Below are 19,669 nucleotides of genomic sequence, written 5' to 3'. Positions count from 1 at the left end.
ATCTAAGAAAAATGAGATATTTAGCATATATAAATGGCCATTCATGGTTTCCATACTTTAGCATTATCAGAGTGCAAACTATCTTTTTTTGTATTTTATGTATTTTATGTCATGTTCAGTTATGCACCTGTTCACACCTCAGTCGCTTAGTGACGCCGCTGTGATGCCGCACGAACCGCACCCCTTAGAAAGGAGGCAGTTCGCCGGCCACAGCGACGTCGCTAGGAAGGTAAATATGTGTGACGGGTGTAAGCGATGTTGTGCGCCACGGGCAGCAATTTGCCGCACAACCGACAGCGATGTCGCTGTGTGTAAAGTGGCCTATAGGATCAGCAGTGTGATCGCTCTTACATTTCTCCAGCTCACAGCTACACAGCTGTGAATAGCAGATATGCTCATCTCCTATCTCATACAGCACTCGGCCGTGTGAGACAGGAAGTGAGTCATGTGAGCTACAGGAGTCATCACATGACCCTGTGCTACCATGACAACCATCGGATCTACATGATCCCGTCACGTAACTTCCGGTGACAGGCGATGAGTAAGCGGAACACCGTGACCGCTACTATAATGCCACTTTGACAGTTTCACAGCGGATTTAAGGGGTTAACAGGTACGGGCGGATCTGCTTGTACCTGGTAGGTACACATGTCAGCTGTATAAATCAGCTGACATGTGCGCGAATCCCCCCCACTTAACACTATGACCTCTAGGACATCATTTTACAGCCCGTGGTCATTAAGGGGTTAAAGGAATCTGTCAGCAGGTTTTTGAAGCCTTATCTGAGAGCAACATAATGTAGGCAAAGAGATTCTGAATCTATCGATATACCACTTAATTACTGGATGCAGCCGTTCTGAAGGAGTGAAAGATTTTATTTTTTGTATGTAGCAGAGCTCTGGGAGCAGGCCTCGCCCACACAGGCTTTAATTGTACAATTCCATAATTTACATAGACTGAAGCTGTTAATCACAGGGGGGTAGAGTTGGACTACAGCTCAGCTGCTCAGACCCACTAATGATAAAGCTAAGAGGCTTAAACTAACGTTGCAGGTAAACAAAAACACACTTTGAGATAGGAGATGGCTGGCTGTAAACTGCATGCTAACTCTTACAGCATGCTGGTTTCAGATTACATATCAAAAACATCCTGACAAAATCCCTTTAAGGCTGTGTGCGCACTTTGCTTTTTTACATGCGTTTCCGCAGCGTTTTGAACTGCAGCGTTTTAATGCCAAAATGCATGCATTTTGATTTTCAATCAAAGTCAATGGGAAATTGTGATTTCTTGTGCGCACAATGCTGTTAAAAACGCTGCGTTTCAGTTGCAGCAAATTTGTCAAAATCTCTGCGTTTAAAGAAGCAACATGTCAATTGTTTTTGCCATTTTGGCAGCGTTTTGCTAACATTAGAAGTTTCAAAACGCATCCTAAATCAAAATCCTAGCGTTTAACATGCTTTTTTGACAAATTAAATGCATGCGTTTTTGACATTATATTAAGGGCATGATATGTCCCTTCACACACACACACCTATAGTCCGACAATTAAATTTAAGAAAATCAATAATTTAACGTTTTTTTATACATAAATATTAGCACACAGTTATCGTTTTAATAAAATCAGCTATTTTGTGTATGATTTTAATCATGATATTTGTTATCATTTTTTTCCTTTTTTTCATAGTGTTTGAATGTTTAAACTTTATTTAGCATTGTATTTTTATTCAAAACGCATCTGACTTTAAGCAATGAAAAAGCATGGTAATCACGGTAAAAACGCAAGTGTATTTATAGCGTTTTTGTGGTCAAAACCAAATTTGTCAAAGACAATTTCTGCCAGAGGATGCGTTTAGAACTGCAACTACCTCGACACAAAGTGCGCACATAGCCTAAGACCATCAACATATGAAATGCTGGTCTTAGGGGTACTTTGCACACTACGATATCGCAGCTGCGTAGTATCGTAGTAATATCGTAGTGTGCAAATCCTTTATGATACGATTAACGAGCGCAAAAGCGTCGTAATTGTATCATCGGTGTAGTGCCCGACATTTCTATAATGTAGCTGCAGCGACGGTGCGATGTTGTTCCTCGTTCCTGCGGCAGCACACATCGCTGTGTGAGAAGCCACAGGAGCGAGGAACATCTACCTGCGTCACCGCGTCTCACGCCGGCTATGCGGAAGGACGGAGGTGGGCGGGATGTTTACGTCCCGCTCATCTCCGCCCCTCAGCTTCTATTGGCCGCCTGCCGTGCGACGTCGCAGGGCAGGTGAGTGCATGTGAAGCTGCCGTAGCGATAATGTTCGCTACGGCAGCAATCACAAGATATTGCAGCTGCGACGGGGGCGGGGACTATCGCGCTCGGCATCGCAAGCATCGGCTTGCGATGTCGTAGTGTGCAAAGTACCCCTGAGGTACACATACCCCGTTCAATCTATGAAATGTGCAGCAGTCTCTCATTATTGGTATCACAGCCAGTAATTACCGTACATGATGGCATCATGCATTGGCTTTTTCACAATCACCCATGTCAATTCATGTGGGTTTTTTCTATTCTTGATAATTATGGTTTAGTTTAAATAATTTTATATTTTGATAGATTGGACATTTATGGACAGGATAATGCCAAATGTTACTTTTTTTTTTAACTTTCTGTATTAATGAATTTGGAAAAAAAGGGGTGATTTAAAGTGAACCTGTCAGGTCCAATAATGCTATTAACCTGCAGATATAGCATTTATCTGAATGTTAAAAGTAGTAAGGCTGGAGTCACAATTGAGTGTGACTCGCGAAAGGATCGCATCGTATAACATTGCTTGGACCGACAGCGGGCTCTCCTGACAGGAGCGGGAAAGCCTCATGTATTCCTATGCAGCTGACACACTCCTGTCAGGGGAGCCGTCCGTGATCCAGATGATGCAATGCCTACAACTACTGATTAAAATGAAAGGAAACAATTATAATAAAGCCACTGATATTATATAATAATAATAATAATAATAATAATAATAATAATAATAATAATAATAAACCGTAATAAACTTTAATCTCTAGTTTTAAGTTATGACCTCTAATTAATTACGAATCAGAAATGGATAATCCATTAACAATGCTCACCTTTTTAAAAATCATGTGGCACATTGCCACCCGAAGCTTCATACCAGCGAGAAGAACGTGATAAAAATAAATATGGTGAAGGACTGCAAAGAGCAGCGTACAGACAGACAAGGCAGCAGCGTTTATGTAGGCACTAGTCAAGGCGGCATCACTACGGTCATCTGTCTCAAAGTAGTTTATAACTTTTCCAAGAAAAATAGGTTGGATCACTTTGACACCTTCCTAAAAGGAAGGAAAGAACGTCTGAGACATAAGAATGAATTACACAAATGACAGGAAGAAGAAATAGCAGCTATCAAACTTGGTCACTTTGGTTATTAGTACACTCCAATCCCATCGAGGTGAGCGATTTACCATCATGTGCAGGAACTTACTGGAAAAATATTGTAGCCAATTGTAGCGTTGCCGAGCGCGATAGTCCCCGCCCCCGTCGCAGATACGATCTCTTGTGATAGCTGCCATAGCAAACATTATCGCTACGGCAGCTTCACATGCACTTACCTGCCCTGCGACGTCGCTCTGGCTGGCGACCCGCCTCTTTCCTAAGGGGGCGGGTCGTGCGGCGTCACAGCGACGTCACACGGCAGGCGGCCAATTGAAGCGGAGGGGTGGAGATGAGTGGGACGTAAACATCCCGCCCACCTCCTTCCTTCCTCATTGCAGGCGGGATGCAGGTAAGGAGATGTTCCTCGCTCCTGCGGCTTCACACACAGCGATGTGTGCTGCCGCAGGAATGAGGAACAACATCGTACCGTCGCTGCAGCGAAATTATGGAAATGACTGGCGCTACACAGATCACCGATTTACAACGCTTTTACAATCGTTTATCGGTGCATCTAGGCTTTACACGTTGCGACGTCATTACCGGCGCTGGATGTGCGTCACTTTCGATTTGACCCCGACGATATCGTAGTAGTGATGTTGCAACGTGCAAAGTACCCCTAACTCCACTCAAAACCTGTAAATTCAAATTGAACTGGTCACCATTTGTTGCAGAGTCGTTTTTTTATTATTTCGCCTCTCCACAGCATATATTAGCAATTAGATATTTGGCAATTAATGAATTAATTTTTGTTAAGTCCAAGTGGGTGTTATTAGACAATTTTCGATGGCTGTGTTCTTCTCCTGTATGACGCTGACCAATCAAACAGGCAGTAAGATAGAAGTGCAGGAGGACCCGTGATGATGTCATCAGTGTCACATGACCAGAGTCTACAGGCTCTGCCAGCCAAAGTGTGCAGCCTAAATAAGCAGTGTAAATATATAGCACAACACAGAAGTGTGGAGCTGTCAACTCCAGTTAATGGGCATCTGAGCATTGGGACCTACAATGTACCGCAGAGCAGGTAATTTCTACCACTACTACAGTCTTGCAACGCTGGCGTCCTGGGTTCAAATCCCTCTAAGGACAACATCTGCAAGGAGTTTGTATGTTCTCCCCATGTTTGCGTGAGTTTCCTCCGGGTTCTCCGATTTCTTCTCATACTCCAAAGACATACTGATAGGGAATGTAGATTGTGAGCCCCAATGGGGACAGTGATGATCACCTCTGTAAAGCGCTGTGAGCTTAATATAAGTTAGTAAAATAAATTAAAAATATAAATATTAGCATGGAACAGCAGTGAGTATTCAGCTCTGTCTGGGAGGCCAATGAAGAACTAAAGGGCATAAATGCAAAAGAGCTGCCACTCTTTTTTTTTTTTTTTTTTTGCAGCAGGGATAAAAGTGCGCATAAAAATTCCCTGTTCTGCAAATCAGTACAGGTCCCAATAGTGATCATCATCACCAATTCATCACCAATTCTACGGGACAGCGATACCTTGGTTTCTCCAAAGAATTCCTTAGAGGAGATTTTCCAAGATCATGTAAAAGATCTAATACTCATCCATTATATCTCCTACTACTCCAGAATAACCACTACACCGATACTCGACACTAGTCTTTTTTTTTTTCTGCATTGGTGACAAGTTATCTACTTATATGACCAGTGTAGACAATCACTATCCTCTCTTGTGCCACACACTATTGAGTTCAGGAGTACCGGAAGGGCGTCAATGGAGCGGTGGGGAGGAGATATTTAATACAATGCGTATATGAGTTCTTTTGGTATTATATCGCACTGCGTGCTTTAGCGGTCTCTATTTTTGAAAGATTTCAAAGGAGAAAATGAAGGAATAATTTCACAGGCACAGTGACAGCTAAGTAGAAATAACAAAAAAAGTACACTTTCCAGCTCACCAGTCTCTGTGTCTAGATGTCCATTTGGGTCGGTGCGCGGTATCTGTGGTTGGCGTCTACAGCTGTTATAATCATCGGAGGGAGGGAAACATATCCAGCATCGATGTCTTTAAAAAACCTTTAGGTTTATTAAATCACATTAAAAAGTATATACAGTATATGGACTAAACCAATCTCTCCATATGCCCTACTGCGCCTTACGCATTTCAGAGAAAAACTCTTTAATCATAGGCAAATACCTATGATTAAGGAATTTTTCTCTGAAACGCGTAAGGCGCAGTAGGACATATGGAGAGATTGGTTTTGTCCATATATATACTTTTTAATGTGATTTAATAAAGCTAAAGGTTTTTTAAAGACATTGATGCTGGAAATGTCGTCCCCCCCCCTCCCTCCTTCCGATGATTATCACATTCACAGCTAAGCAGCCTTCAGTAGAAGAACCTTACAAACCGCAGCAAACATCACATCAATTTAAATTTCATTTTTGCAGTCGCTAAATTAAAAAACGAATTATGAATTGAATGCAACTGGGCAGCAGTAATGGTATACTGACTGACATATAAGTGGGAAAACACAGAAGAGAAGCTAATTACAAGTATACTAAGCAGTAATGAATGCCAAGCAGCAGCTGCTAAAGCATATAGGAGTTTAGAGGGTAGTAAAAGAATTAATTAAATGTTTGATCCTAATTTCATACTGGCCCTTTATCAATCCCATGATTATTTCTGACACAGTTTTAACTTGACAGATATATCACTTTTGACAAAATTGCCAAATTTTACTCCCCCCGATTGCCAAGGAAAGTGTATAGTACTGCAGCTCAGTATGTGTCCTGTTTCCACCCCGCCAATGCACCCAAGAAATATGGAGCCATAGAGGGAGAAAGCTCAGTAAGTGCTCCGCCTTCTAGTAAGGAACTAAAGGCCGCTTTACACGCTGCGACATCGCTCAAGCGATCTCGTTGGGGTCACGGAATTTGTGACGCACATCCGGCCGCTTTAGCGATGTTGTTGCGTGTGACACCTATGAGCAAGTTTGAATCGTCGCAAAAACGTTCAAAATCGCTCATCGGTGACATTCCCCCCTATTCTCGGTTATCGCTGCTGCAGCTAGCAATGTAGTTCCTTGTTACTGCGGCAGCACACATCGCTATGTGTGACACCAAAGGAACGAGGAACCTCACCTTACCTGCGGCCGCCGGCAATGCGAAAGGAAGCAGGTGGGCGGGATGTTACGTCGCGCTCATCTCCGCCCCTCCGCTTCTATTGGGCGGCGGTTCACTGACGCTGCTGTGACGTCGTTGTGATGCTGAACGAAGAGCTCCCTTAGAAAGGAGGCGGTTCGCCGGTCACAGCGACGTCGCTAGGCAGGTAAGTAGTGTAACGGGTCCGCACGACGTTGTGCGCCACGGGCAGCGATTTGCCCGTGTCGCACAACCGATGGGGGGTGGGTACGCACGCTAGCGATATCGGTCATGCTATCGCAGCGTGTAAAGCGGCCTTTAGTTTTGTTTCTGATGAGGTGGGAAATTTGGAGGTGAACATATAATTCCTTGTGTGTTAGGATCTCTAAATCCATGTGAAGTGATCCTACCTTCACTTTCATTAAATACTTATCATAAAACAAGGTTAGAACAAGACGTTCATTGCTTTAAGACTGCGGCCAAAAGTGTTTACTGATTCTTGCCAAATGAAATGCTTGTACCTCATCCAAATAAGCGGATTTCCTGAAATCTTCTGAAAATGGAAACTTACTGCAACGTTCACAACATATACAACATAAGAGTGGCAGCTGGCAGAGACGTGCAATACTCGGGGCCGTGACACTGCTCATGTACCTCAATAAAAGTAAAGAATCCCAGTAAAGAGTAGGCTTTCCAGTGACAGCGTATGATGGCCTTTGTTAGGCGAGGGACACGACCTTCTTTTTGAGCTTTTTGCAATTCTGCGTCCCAGTACCTGGAATAATAAAAAAAACTAATAATAATAAAAATAATAATAATAATACAGGATAAACAGTAAATGTTCCAGAGGATACTATCAGAAGTGAAGGAACGTCGGCCTAAATTCTCATTCTGAATAACCTTACTAAGGGCTCATTCACACTGCAGTTTTTCTCATACGCGTATTGTCCATTTTTAATTGGATTGTCCATAAAAAAAAAAAACAAAAGGAGAGATTTCCTGCTCTGATCTTATTTGCGGATGATCGAAATCACCCATTCTGGGTCTGTGAAAAAAAGGACAACATTCAGATGTCATCTACGTATCATCCAAGCACTGTCCATTATCCAAGTTGTTGAACAAAGAATCTATGAAATATTTTTTTTTTCCCATGAGAAAAATAGATGAAATGTATGGTAAAAAAATTGATATATGATTCAAAAATGAATTTAGTAATATAATAAGAGAAAAAAAAATCTTGTGTGATTTTAGCTTAACAATAAACATGGTCCTATATAAAACTATTTTCTAAAGGGTCTCTCTGGTTCACTGATGAAATAAGCTAAAGCGCGAGAACATGGACAACACTGTACAACGGTATATACTTTGATACTGATTACAGTTGTGGGTTTTGTCTTGACCCGGTTCCTCCTCTCTTTTTGCGATTGCCGTCCTCCTTCCCTGCTTGGTGTGGATGACACGTCTTACGTCATCCGCAGTGTCCTCCATTGAACTCATGTCCAAGCGCACTTCTCTCTGCCTTGCCAAGGGCAGAGTAATGTATTGTAGTTCGCATGCATTGGTGCTCTTTAATCTTTCCCCGCACATGCGCACTTCAGTATATTGCTCTGCTCTCTTCAGAGAAGTGCGCCTGCGCAGGAGCGCAATGGAAGACACTGTGGATGATGTAGGACGCGTCATCCACATGGAGCTGGGAAGGTGACGGCAATTGTAAGAACAGAGGAGGCGCCAGATCAAGACCAGAGTTGCCTATCAGACCGGACCACATCATATGTAAGTACAATAAAAAGATTTTTTTGTTTCTTGCAAAGCAGCTTGAGGACATATAGACAGCATTCTAGTGTGCAGTAACAGAGGGCTGAAAATGCTGCCCATACTTTATATGGGGAAAACCTGGTGACAGGTTCCCTCTAAAAAAAATAGTTAAAGGGGGCTTTCACCAGTTTGAGAATGTTAAACTGGTCACAACATTGAATAGTGCTGAAGGCTTAGTAAACATATTACTACAAACCCTTTCATGAGCTCATCTTACAGCAGTCAGTGTGAGGGGAGGGTGAGAACTGACAGCACTAATGAAATCTGGAAGTGCTTGCAATGATATATAACTCAGCTTTATCTCTACACAGTAGCTGCAGAGTTAAGTGTCCCTAAAACACTTCCAGATCTCATCTCACAGTGCTGTCAACTCTCACCCCTCCCGCACACTGACTGCAGTGAGACAAGAGCTGGAAATATTTGTACCAATACATAACTCAGCTCTGCTCTATCTATACACAGCAGCAGCAGAGATCAGTGAGGAGTGGCTTTCTATTCTGCCCTGCACGATGCCTCCTGCTTATGATTGGTCAACCTCATGCAGGGGAAGAAGTACACGCCCCCAAAGAAGAATTTCTGGTAACGCAGAGTTAAAATATAAACATAACTTATAGCCTAAACTTTATAAGCTAATATTTCTGCAATGAAAAGGAGAAATAAAAAAAAACAAAACTGTTTGACTCACTTCTGCAGCCACTATTCCATGATGTGGCCAGTTTAATATGCTCAGACTAGTGAAAGATTCTCTTTAAAAGAACACCTTCTTAAAAGATAAATTCAGCTAAAATAAAAAAGAGGTGTTCAAGTTTCTCCAACATGTTACATGTGATTTGCTGGATTTGCACATGGTGACAAATCCAAACTCACCGGAGGTCATGGAAGGACAAGCTAGCACACAGCAGTGAAACTAGATACTGGGAACAGTCACAGTCAAGCGAGATCATAGATCAGAATACCCATATGCTATATTGCTAGTGACAGTTCTGAGCACAGTGACCAAATTATCAGGTAACCAGTACACACATATTGACCTAGGCATATACCCAAATATTCCAAAAACACAGCTAGCTTATCTGTATGTGCTATTCCACCCATGTAAGAAGCTAAACTGAGCACTGGGTACTAAACATACAGGGATGATATAAAACTGATTACTTGCACAGAAGTAATTTAATGATCACTGGAGCAAATTCCTGCCGCAGCGCAGACAATGGATTGACAGGTAAAGAAGACATCCATTTACCGGCAGCAGACTGCACACAAGGTTAAAACAGCAATCAAACCCGTTCAGCATTTCCACTTCATAATATACAAGGTCCCTGACTCTGGAGTGCCTAGTAATTAGCCTTTCACAAGTTTCCTGATAAAGGAAACATGGCGTTATTATAGCAACCTCGCTATGGAAATATATTGAGATAACGTCTCCATAAGTATGATAAGGGTGCACGCCTGGTATAAGGCAGGCCGGGCAGCCGACTCATTTCCTCCACAGAATATGCTGTGAGATTGGAAGTCATCATTTCCTACAAGTAGTCACCAGACATTATACATGCCAATCTACATATGAACATATAAGAGCCTCATAAAGCACACAGTAGCGGCCACCTCAATAAACACAGCAGAATTATCTGAAGATTACGCTGATATGAACTGCTCAATTCATTAAGTATTCCACTTCATTTACAAGTCTCTCTCCTAGGCTATGTGCGCACAGTGCGTTTTTCGCGGCGTTTTTGCGCGTCTTTCGGGTGCGTTTTTGGCCTCAAAACTGCAGGACTTTGCTTCCCCAGCAAAGTCTATGAGTTTTCATTTTTGCTGTCCGCACACATCTGTTTTTTTTACCTGCGTTTTTGAGTTAAAAAAAAAAAATGGACATGTCAGTTCTTTCCTGCGTTTTTCTGCGTTTTCCACCCATGCAATGCATTTGAAAAACGCAGCAAAACGCAGAGATCAAAAACGCAGCAAAACGCAGCCAAAAACGCACCAAATCGCGGCAAAAACGCATGCGTTTTTTGATGCGTTTTTTCGACGCAGGTGCATTTTTGTGCGTTTTTAGCGGCCAAAAATGCACAAAAACGCAGCGTCAAAAAGACGCAGTGTGCGAACCTAGCCCTAGGTGGATGTTAGGGTAATCAAAAATGGAACCGAAAGGGTTCATTCCTGTGCTAGCTGACAGATGGAGTCAGAGACCGGTGAAGACTTCTTCAGGACAAGCTACAGTGAGGTTAGGTTAATGTGTCACAGAATTTGGGTTTTAGGTTTAGCAGGCTCTCTTGAAGAGATCCCACAAAACTTATGGATGGCTTGTGCAACTGAATACCTAGATATCTGACTCTCTCTTCCATTGACTGCTATTAAAAATAAAATGGTGTGACAGAAGGAGCTCTGTCCCTCTGTCTAACTGCTTAGATGCCACAGTTGCTATGGAAAACGCCATCTAATGGGTATGGACAGGCTTGTACTTTTCATTTATTCTAGAGAAAAAGTTCACTTACACAAAAATCTGTGGTGTTATCTACTTTTGATACCTGTAAATTGTGCGGCAGATTTATGTGCCATGAGGCCCCTTTACACACTGAGACTTTCTAGCCATCCCACCAGCGATGCCGACCTTGCCAGGATCGCTGGAAAGTCTCTAATAGTCGCTGGTGAGCTGTCAAACAGCCAGATCTGGCCAACGACGCAGCAGCGATACGGACCTGCAGAACGACCTCGCTGGTCGTTGGGGACGTTTCACACAGCAGCTATTTGACGACTCACACCTATGTTAGGGGTGTGGTGTTTGGCACTGAAGCCACCTAGGTGTCCTTTTTACACGCCCCCCTCAGCTCCGATTGGTGATCGCTAGTGCGTTCTTATTGGCGACCCCGAGCTTGTAAAGATTGGCAAAAGTCGCGCTTATATATCCTTTGTCCCTGAGCTTCTGTTGCTTAGCGGATCTTTGTAGAGTTCTCTGTGCGGCGACTCCACACTGGTTTATCTATTCAGCATCAATACAGCTTCAATCAAATGATGCTTACTGTATAGGCTTTATAGTATTGAGGACTGGAGAACTCTCTAATGATCCGCACACCAGCACGCTCAGGAACAAGGTAGCTTTGAAACAAAGGATGGAAGCGCTAAAGTTGCCTTCTTTTCAGTGAAAGCCGCCCAATCAGAACGCAACAGCAACCACCAATCGGAGGTAAGGGGGCGGGAAATGGATCGCTATAGCACACCAACGGGCTAGGTTCTAAGTCGCTAACGATGTCGTTGTGGTGTCAAACACACCGATGCATGCTGCGCAGTGGGAAACAAAGGACCAAAAAATGTTCCTGAACGATTTGTAGCGATCAGCGACCTCACAGCGGGGGCCAGGTCGCTGATGCGTGTCACACACTACAATGTCGCTGGGGAGGTCGCTATTATGTCACAAAACAGGTGACGTTACAGCGATATCGCTAGCGATGTTGCAGTGTGTAAAGGGGTCTATAGATTTAAGGCACGCTGTCAGCAGGTTTCTGCAATGTAATATGAAGACAGCATGCTGCAAGACTTAACACAGAACATTCAGCCCTGTGTGTCTTATCTGACAGTCTATTTTTGTTTACCTGCAATGTTAGTTTAAGCCTCTTATCTTTATCATTAGTGGGTCTCAGCAGTGACCCACTAAGCTCTGATCCAACTCCGCCTCTTTCTTTGATTAGCAGCTTCTGTCTATGGAAATGTGCACTGAAAGCCTGGTGTTCACTGGTGTGCCCGCAGTAGCTCCCAGAGCTTTGCTACATACAAAATCTAAAATCTTTCACTGTCAGAACAGCTGCACCCACTAATCTATGTCATACATCGTTGAACTCAGGATCTCTTTGCCAACATCATGCTGCTCATAGATGAAGTAGCAAAAACCTGCTGAGAGATTCCCTTTAACCCCAGTTGGTTTGCATTCAGAGAAATTCCTAGCATAATTCTGCAACAGTCGACTCCACAACAAGAAAAACTAAGACCCCTTACCACTGCAGTTCCTCCCCGAGTCTCTCCGAGGTGTCCTCTGGGAGCACTTTGTACATATCATCTTCTTCAAGCTTTTTTTTGTGACCAATAAGAAATAGAGAATTGAGCCAGCTGGAAATAAAGATTAAGAAAACAAATAAATCATGTATGTATAGAAACATATGAGTACATACAGTTTATAAATGTAAAGCGCCATGGAATAAATGGTGCTATAATAAACATATGTATAGAACTTTGCACAGTACCGACAACGCGGTAATGTCAAGCGAACATAAATCAGACACAAAATCACAGTCCCCTGCCACAATTTTGATAAACTCACTGGAAAACCCCGATTTGACCTCAGCCACGTACTCACATGAGTGATACACAAACAATGACATCACAGCGCGTTGTAATAACTACAAAACTCAGTAAAGTAAATAGAGAAGAGCTTCCACTTCTATGCAGAATTCGTTCCAAAATCAGCCCAACATCATATGTACACTGCTGAATTGCTAAAATGTAAAATATGTCGCTGGTTAGAAAGAGAAAATGCAGATTACTTCTATTAAATTAGGATTTTCTGCACATAACTACTGTACTTGGTTTACTTTCCATAATACACATTCCAACTAACAACACTTGAAGGCAGGTTTTACAATGATTTTGGCGCAAAAAGTGTCATAATCAGTGTGAAAAATCAGGTATTTGAAAATCCATTATAAAGTTGCCATTGTTGCTTTATAACAGGTGCGGACAATTACATTTTCGAAGGGGCCACATGAGAGCTTGTGACCGTTGTGGAGGGCCGAACCAACCGGCTGCACTTCATGCTGCTCAATGTTAAATTATAAAAATTAAGTCCGCTGACTAGATGCTACCGTTCATACGTGGTATGATAAGGGCTCACTTTAACATGTACAACATCTAGCAGCTAATCAAAGCCATATAATTTACTGCTTTTTATAAAGTTTAGAAATCATACGCACCTATTATTGAGCCCCTGTACCTTGATAAATACCTCCCAGCATAATACTATCCTTACCCTTGCTGTGTCCCATCATCAAGGTCCTCCAAATAGCATTAAGCTCCATCTTATACCTGGTTCATATCATACACACACTGCATACCTTTGTCACAGCTATTCAATTTAGGACTGAAGAAGGTCCAATTATAGGACCGAAGTGTTATATTTTTCTACAAACAAATAAATATTCCTTATTTTGAGCATAAACGGGAGTGCCAGATTTTTTTTTTCTTCTTCATATGATGCCCCCACATTTGCCAAACAAAGATTGATGTCCCCACAAAATTCCCTACACAACATGACATCTCCACACAGCCTAATTACACAGTATTATGTCCCCACACAGCCTACGATGAAGAATGATAACCCCACACAGCCCATCACACAGTATTGTGGCCTCACACAGCCCATTATATAGTATTATGTCCCCACACAGCCCATTACACAGTATTATGTCCCCACACATCCTCCCATGCAGAATGATACCCTCACACAGCCCATTACACAGTATTATGTCCCCACACAGCCCATTACACAGTATTATGTCCCCACACAGCCCATTACACAGTATTATGTCCCGCACAGCCCATTACACAGTATAATGTCCTCACACATCCTCCCATGCAGAATGATATCACTTAACAGCCTATTATTTTATTATTATTATTATTGTTTATTTATAGAGCACCATTGATTCCATGGTGCTGTACATGAGGGGGTTACATACAGAATACATATACACGTTACAATAGACAGACTATCACAGAGGGAAGAGGGCCCTGCCCTTGCGGGCTTACATCCTAAAGGATTTTGGGGAGGAGACAGTAGGTGGGGTGTAGGTTGGGCGGCAGCTCCGCACGGTGGTGGGGCGGCAGCTCCGCACGGTGGTGGGGCGGCAGCTCCGCACGGTGGTGGGGCGGCAGCTCCGCACGGTGGTGGGGCGGCAGCTCCGCACGGTGGTGGGCGGCAGCTCCGCACGGTGGTGGGGCGGCAGCTCCGCACGGTGGTGGGGCGGCAGCTCCGCACGGTGGTGGGGCGGCAGCTCCGCACGGTGGTGGGGCGGCAGCTCCGCACGGTGGTGGGGCGGCAGCTCCGCACGGTGGTGGGGCGGCAGCTCCGCACGGTGGTGGGGCAGTGAGGTCATTGTATATTATAGGCATTTCTGAACAGATGAGTTTTCAGGGTCCGTTTGAAGTTTGCAAGTGTAGTAGATAGTCTGACGTGTTGAGGCAGTGAGTTCCAGGAGACTGGGGATGCCCGGGAGAAGTCTTGGAGTCGGTTGCAAGAGGAGCGAATGAGAGAGGAGGAGAGAAGGAGATCTTGGGAGGACCGGAGGTTACGTTTTGGAGTGTAGCGAGAGATTAGTTCAGAGATATACGGAGGAGACAGATTATGGATAGCTTTGTAGGTCAGGGTTAGTAGTTTGAATTGGATACGATAGAAGATTGGGAGCCAATGGAGGGACTTGCAGAGAGGAGAAGCGGGGTGGTATTGAGGAGAGAGGTGGATCATTCGGGCAGCAGAATTAAGGATGGACTGGAGAGGGGCGAGTGTGTTAGCAGGGAGACCACAGAGGAGGATGTTGCAGTAGTCGATGCGGGAGATTATGAGGGCATGCACTAGCATTTTTGTAGATTGGGGATTGAGGAAAGGGCGGATTCTGGAAATATTTTTGAGTTGAAAACTCTATTACACAGTATTATGTCCCCACACAGCCCATTACACAGTATTATGTCCCCACACATTCTCCCATGCAGAATGATATCACTAAACAGCCTGTTACACAGTATTATGTCCTCACACAGCCCATTACACAGTATTACGTCCCCACACAGCCCATTACACAGTATTATGTCCCCACACAGCCCATTACACAGTATTATGTCCCCACACATCCTCCCATGCAGAATGATACTCTCACACAGCCCATTACACAGTATTATGTCCCCAAACAGCCCATTACACAATATTATGTCCTCACATAGCTCCCAGTGCAGAATGATATCACTAAACAGCCTATTACACAGTATTATGTCCCCACACAGCCCATTACACAGTATTATGTCCCCACACAGCCCTTTACACAGTTTTATGTCCTCACATAGCTCCCAGTGCAGAATGATACCCTCACACAGCCCATTACACAGTATTATGTCCTCACATAGCTCCCAGTGCAGAATGATATCACTAAACAGCCTGTTACACAGTATTATGTCCCCACACAGCCCATTACACAGTATTATGTCCCCACACATTCTCCCATGCAGAATGATATCACTAAACAGCCTGTTACACAGTATTATGTCCTCACACAGCCCATTACACAGTATTACGTCCCCACACAGCCCATTACACAGTATTATGTCCCCACACAGCCCATTACACAGTATTATGTCCTCACACAGCCCCCCATGCAGAAAGATGCCCTCACACACCCGCTTACACAGTATTATGTCACGACACAGCCTACCATTCAAAATAATATAAGCATAGAGGGCCACAGTTTCCCCATGTCTGCATTGTAGAATAGGCCAAGTCCATAACTCCATGAGGAATGTACATCTAAACAGGATTCAGATGTGCCTCTGATGGAGCTATTCAGTGTAATGACGTAAATGGGATCCAGAACACATATTTTGTCTCTGCTTAGGCTTATCCATCTTTTACCAGGACACAATTGCTAAAAAAAAAGACCGATCATGTGACTAGCAAGTCGTTTTACAATAGAAATGTCTAACAAAAGTCTTTCAAGTGATTGATCAGGCGGTTTTCAGAGCAGAAGCACTAGTCCATGTGCACATACCCCAACAGACAAATTTAGCATAAAGTACCGTAAGGCTATATGTGTCCATGTTGCTTTTTACCTGCTTTTTTGGTGCTTTTTCAACTGCAGCGTTTAATGCCAAAATGGATGTGTTCTGCTTTTCAAGCAAAGTCTATGGGAATTTGGGTTTCTTGTGCGCACTATGCAGTTCAAACTGCAGCCTTTTTGTGGCAGAAATTTGGGCAAAAACTCAGCTTTTCAAAGAAGCAACATGTCAATTGTTTTTGCCATTTGAGTTTTGAACTGCATAGTGTGCACAAGAAACCCAAATTCCCATAGACTTTGCTTGAAAAGCAAAACACATCCATTTTGGCATTAAACGCTGCAGTTGAAAAAGCAGCAAAAAAAGCTGGTAAAAAGCAATGTGGACACATAGCCTCAAGCCAGCATCTGTGTGGAGTAAGGCTATGTGCGCACGTTGCGTACAGTTCACTGTAGAAATTTCTGCAGCGATCTGAAGAGCACATGTGCGCTTTAAATCGCTGCAGAAATGTCCGTAGTAAAGCCGATTCCATGCGCTCTGCCTGCAGCTCCTCCCATAGACAGAGCAGGGGCTGCCGGCAAAGCGCACAGAAGAAGTGACATGTCACTTCTTTTTGCGCAGCGCTTCGGCAGTAGTCGAAGCGCTGCGCTCTAAAACGCCACGTGCGCACGGCCCCTGCTTTAGCGCAGCGTAACTGCATGTATTTACGCAACGTGCGCACATAGCCTTACACTGGATAATTGACAACATACTAAACATACTGTTTGCCAAAAAACCCTACACTCAGACAGGAATAAAGCGCTTCATACAGTTCTGCTCCTGACGCTTTACTCTACCACCAAACCTCAAAACTAATATTTACCCTTCTAATTAGGAGAAGCAGTTACAGCAATGGTAGTAAAGCGTCACAATCCAAAATATGTCAAACTGCAAGAAAAACATATTACAGATGGTAAATACAAACCATGAAAAATGCTGAGAATAGCTTCATTCCCTGAGGCCGTGCTTATACACAGCACACTCGGTATATACAGTATATAGATAATGCAGCTTACATAACAGCAGCTGCAACATGATTTCTAGACATTAAGAAACTCCGAGGTCCAGAAGACAATCACATGAAAAGAGCAGCTGGGTCATTCATGAATGCAACCGTATCTGTGACACAATGGATGACATGTTGTAGGAAAACGAAGACATGAGCGAGCACAGCACAGTGCAAACACCGGATCATTATTCACTGTCACATCACAATTCATTTCACTTTCTACCAGCTGAAATATCTGCTATAATGGATACCAAGCAACAGGTTCCCAAAATCTAAAACCTCTTTATCACTATGACCCCATAACAACACTTTATGCCAGTGATCTGGTGTTCCCTAAATTATCATTCATATGTATGTGCACTTCCTAAAAAGCTTATCAAGTTAATCTGTCAGTAAGTTAACCCCTCCCCCCCAAACCACATACAAGGGCATGCATGTTTTTGAAATGTAAATCCATTAACACCTTTAGACCTATTATCTGTTGCTGCACTGCTGAGAAATCAGCCTTTCAATTAATATGCAGTAAGTGCTCTGGGCATGACAGAGCACGTCCCAAGCCTGGGCCTCCAGAGGTTGTTTCCCTGCCCAGATCCAGTCTCTTTAGCATAGCATATGATTTTGAATTTTTGGGAATGCAGCAACATGTGGCAGATATAAAAGGTGTCAATGGATATAGGTGTCTAAGACTTGGAAGCCCATATAATCAATTTGGTGGGGGTGGAGGGGGGTAATTTTACTGACGGATTCTCTTTATTGGTGGTGTTGGCGCTTGTATATGTGTAGCTATGGTTATTTGAAAGTGATGTCACGGTGACAAAGCAGAACTGCTGAAAGAATAGGTCTGATCATAAAACAACTTTCCAGTTGTCACGCTCCCCGGGTCCTCTGCTCCGCTCCCCGGGTCCTCTGCTCCGCTCCCCGCTCCTCAGCCTCCAGTGCCCACGCTTCCCAAGCCTCCGGGTTCCCGCTCCCGGCGCCCGTCGGCTTCCCAGTCCCTGGCCGGCTCTGCTGCGTCCTCCTCTCAGCTTCCTGCCCTGGCTTCTGGCACCCGGGCCGCGCGCATGCGCATTAGGGCGCGCGCGCGGTCACTGACCCTTTCTTAAAGGGCCAGTGTCCACTGACAGGAAATGATGCATACAGGTACAGGGTATAAAGGGGGTTAATGTCCAAGGGAGCGGGGCCTGTTCTTCGTGTTTTCCCAAGCTAGGAGTCAGGTCTCCTTGTGTTCTGTGAGATACTTACCTCTCTGTCTTCTAGAGCCGATCCTGCATCGCCATCCGGTCCTGCTGTATCTCGAACCCCGAACGCTGCCCATCTGCCATCCTGACAGTCCGTACCATCTCGGTTCCCTGCGGTGACCCGTCATCTCGCTCCAACGGTTCTGGACCCCGCCAGACATCATCACGGCTTCCGAACCTGAGCTCCGTCACCCGGACCACCATCAGTGACCTCGTGGTCCCAGGGACTTCTCCATTGTGTTCCAGTGCACGGACTGTCCTGCTACCTAAAGTGCTCCGGCTACCGGACTCCTTTCCCTCATCGGGGAGTTCGGCCCAGTGGATCCACCTCCCGGGTCTGCCCATCCATCTGGCCCTAACACCAGTACAAGCAAAGATAAAGCAAAGATAAGAAAAGGTTACATGCTGTCCATAAAAGTATATGAAGAGGGGAGGAGGAAAAAATTAAGGGAAGGAAAGATGGAGGAGAGCAGTAACAGCTGTGTCTGGATGAGAGACTTAAAGGGAATCTGTCAGGAGGTTTTTGCTATGTAAGCTGAGGACAGGATGCTGTAGGGGTTATAAAACAAGAATCAGTTATGCTTCTCTTATAAGGCTCCCTGCTGTTGTTTACTTAAACTAAAGGCTTAATCACTTGATTATCATTGCTGTAACTAAAGGCCCCGTCACACTAAAGGTCCAGTCACACTAAGCAACTTACCAGCGATCCCAACAACGATAGGGATCGCTGGTAAGTTGCTAGGAGGTTGCTGGTGAGATGTCACACTGCGACGCTCCAGCGATCCCACCAGCAACCTGACCTGGCAGGGATCGCTGGAGCGTCGCTACACGAGTTGCTGGTGAGCTCACCAGCAACCAGTGACCAGCCCCCAGCGCCGCGTGGAAGATGCTGCGCTTGGTAACTAAGGTAAATATCGGGTAACCAACCCGATATTTACCTTGGTTACCAGTGCACGGAGCTACACGTGCAGAGAACAGGGAGCAGCGCACACTGAGCGCTGGCTCCCTGCTCTCCTAGTTACAGCACACATCGGGTTAATTACCCGATGTGTGCTGCAGCTACATGTGCACAGAGCAGGGAGCAGCGCACACCGCTTAGCGCTGGCTCCCTGCTCTCCTAGTTACAGCACACATTGGGTTAATTACCCGATGTGTGCTGCAGCTAAATGTGCACAGAGCAGGGAGCCGCGCACACTGCTTAGCGCTGGCTCCCTGCTCT

The 19,669-nt window shown here is 44.4% G+C and overlaps 1 protein-coding gene across 2 annotated transcripts in view; it reads right to left on the bottom strand.

Moving 5' to 3' along the window:
- Window positions 1-19,669, bottom strand: part of ABCC4 (ATP binding cassette subfamily C member 4 (PEL blood group)) — a 410,039-nt gene that overhangs the window by 341,873 nt on the left and 48,497 nt on the right. For both annotated transcript variants that reach the window (XM_075336755.1, XM_075336756.1), the window contains 3 exons: window positions 12,349-12,459; window positions 7,198-7,318; window positions 3,120-3,341 (listed from right to left, as the gene is read on the bottom strand). In XM_075336755.1, coding sequence (XP_075192870.1) covers window positions 3,120-3,341; window positions 7,198-7,318; window positions 12,349-12,459 — 454 coding nt within the window. The remainder of the gene's footprint in view (window positions 1-3,119; window positions 3,342-7,197; window positions 7,319-12,348; window positions 12,460-19,669) is intronic.

Source organism: Anomaloglossus baeobatrachus, chromosome 2 (assembly GCF_048569485.1).
Source record: "Anomaloglossus baeobatrachus isolate aAnoBae1 chromosome 2, aAnoBae1.hap1, whole genome shotgun sequence".
NCBI lineage: Eukaryota > Metazoa > Chordata > Amphibia > Anura > Aromobatidae > Anomaloglossus > Anomaloglossus baeobatrachus.
This window is presented reverse-complemented; position numbering and strand designations above follow the sequence as displayed.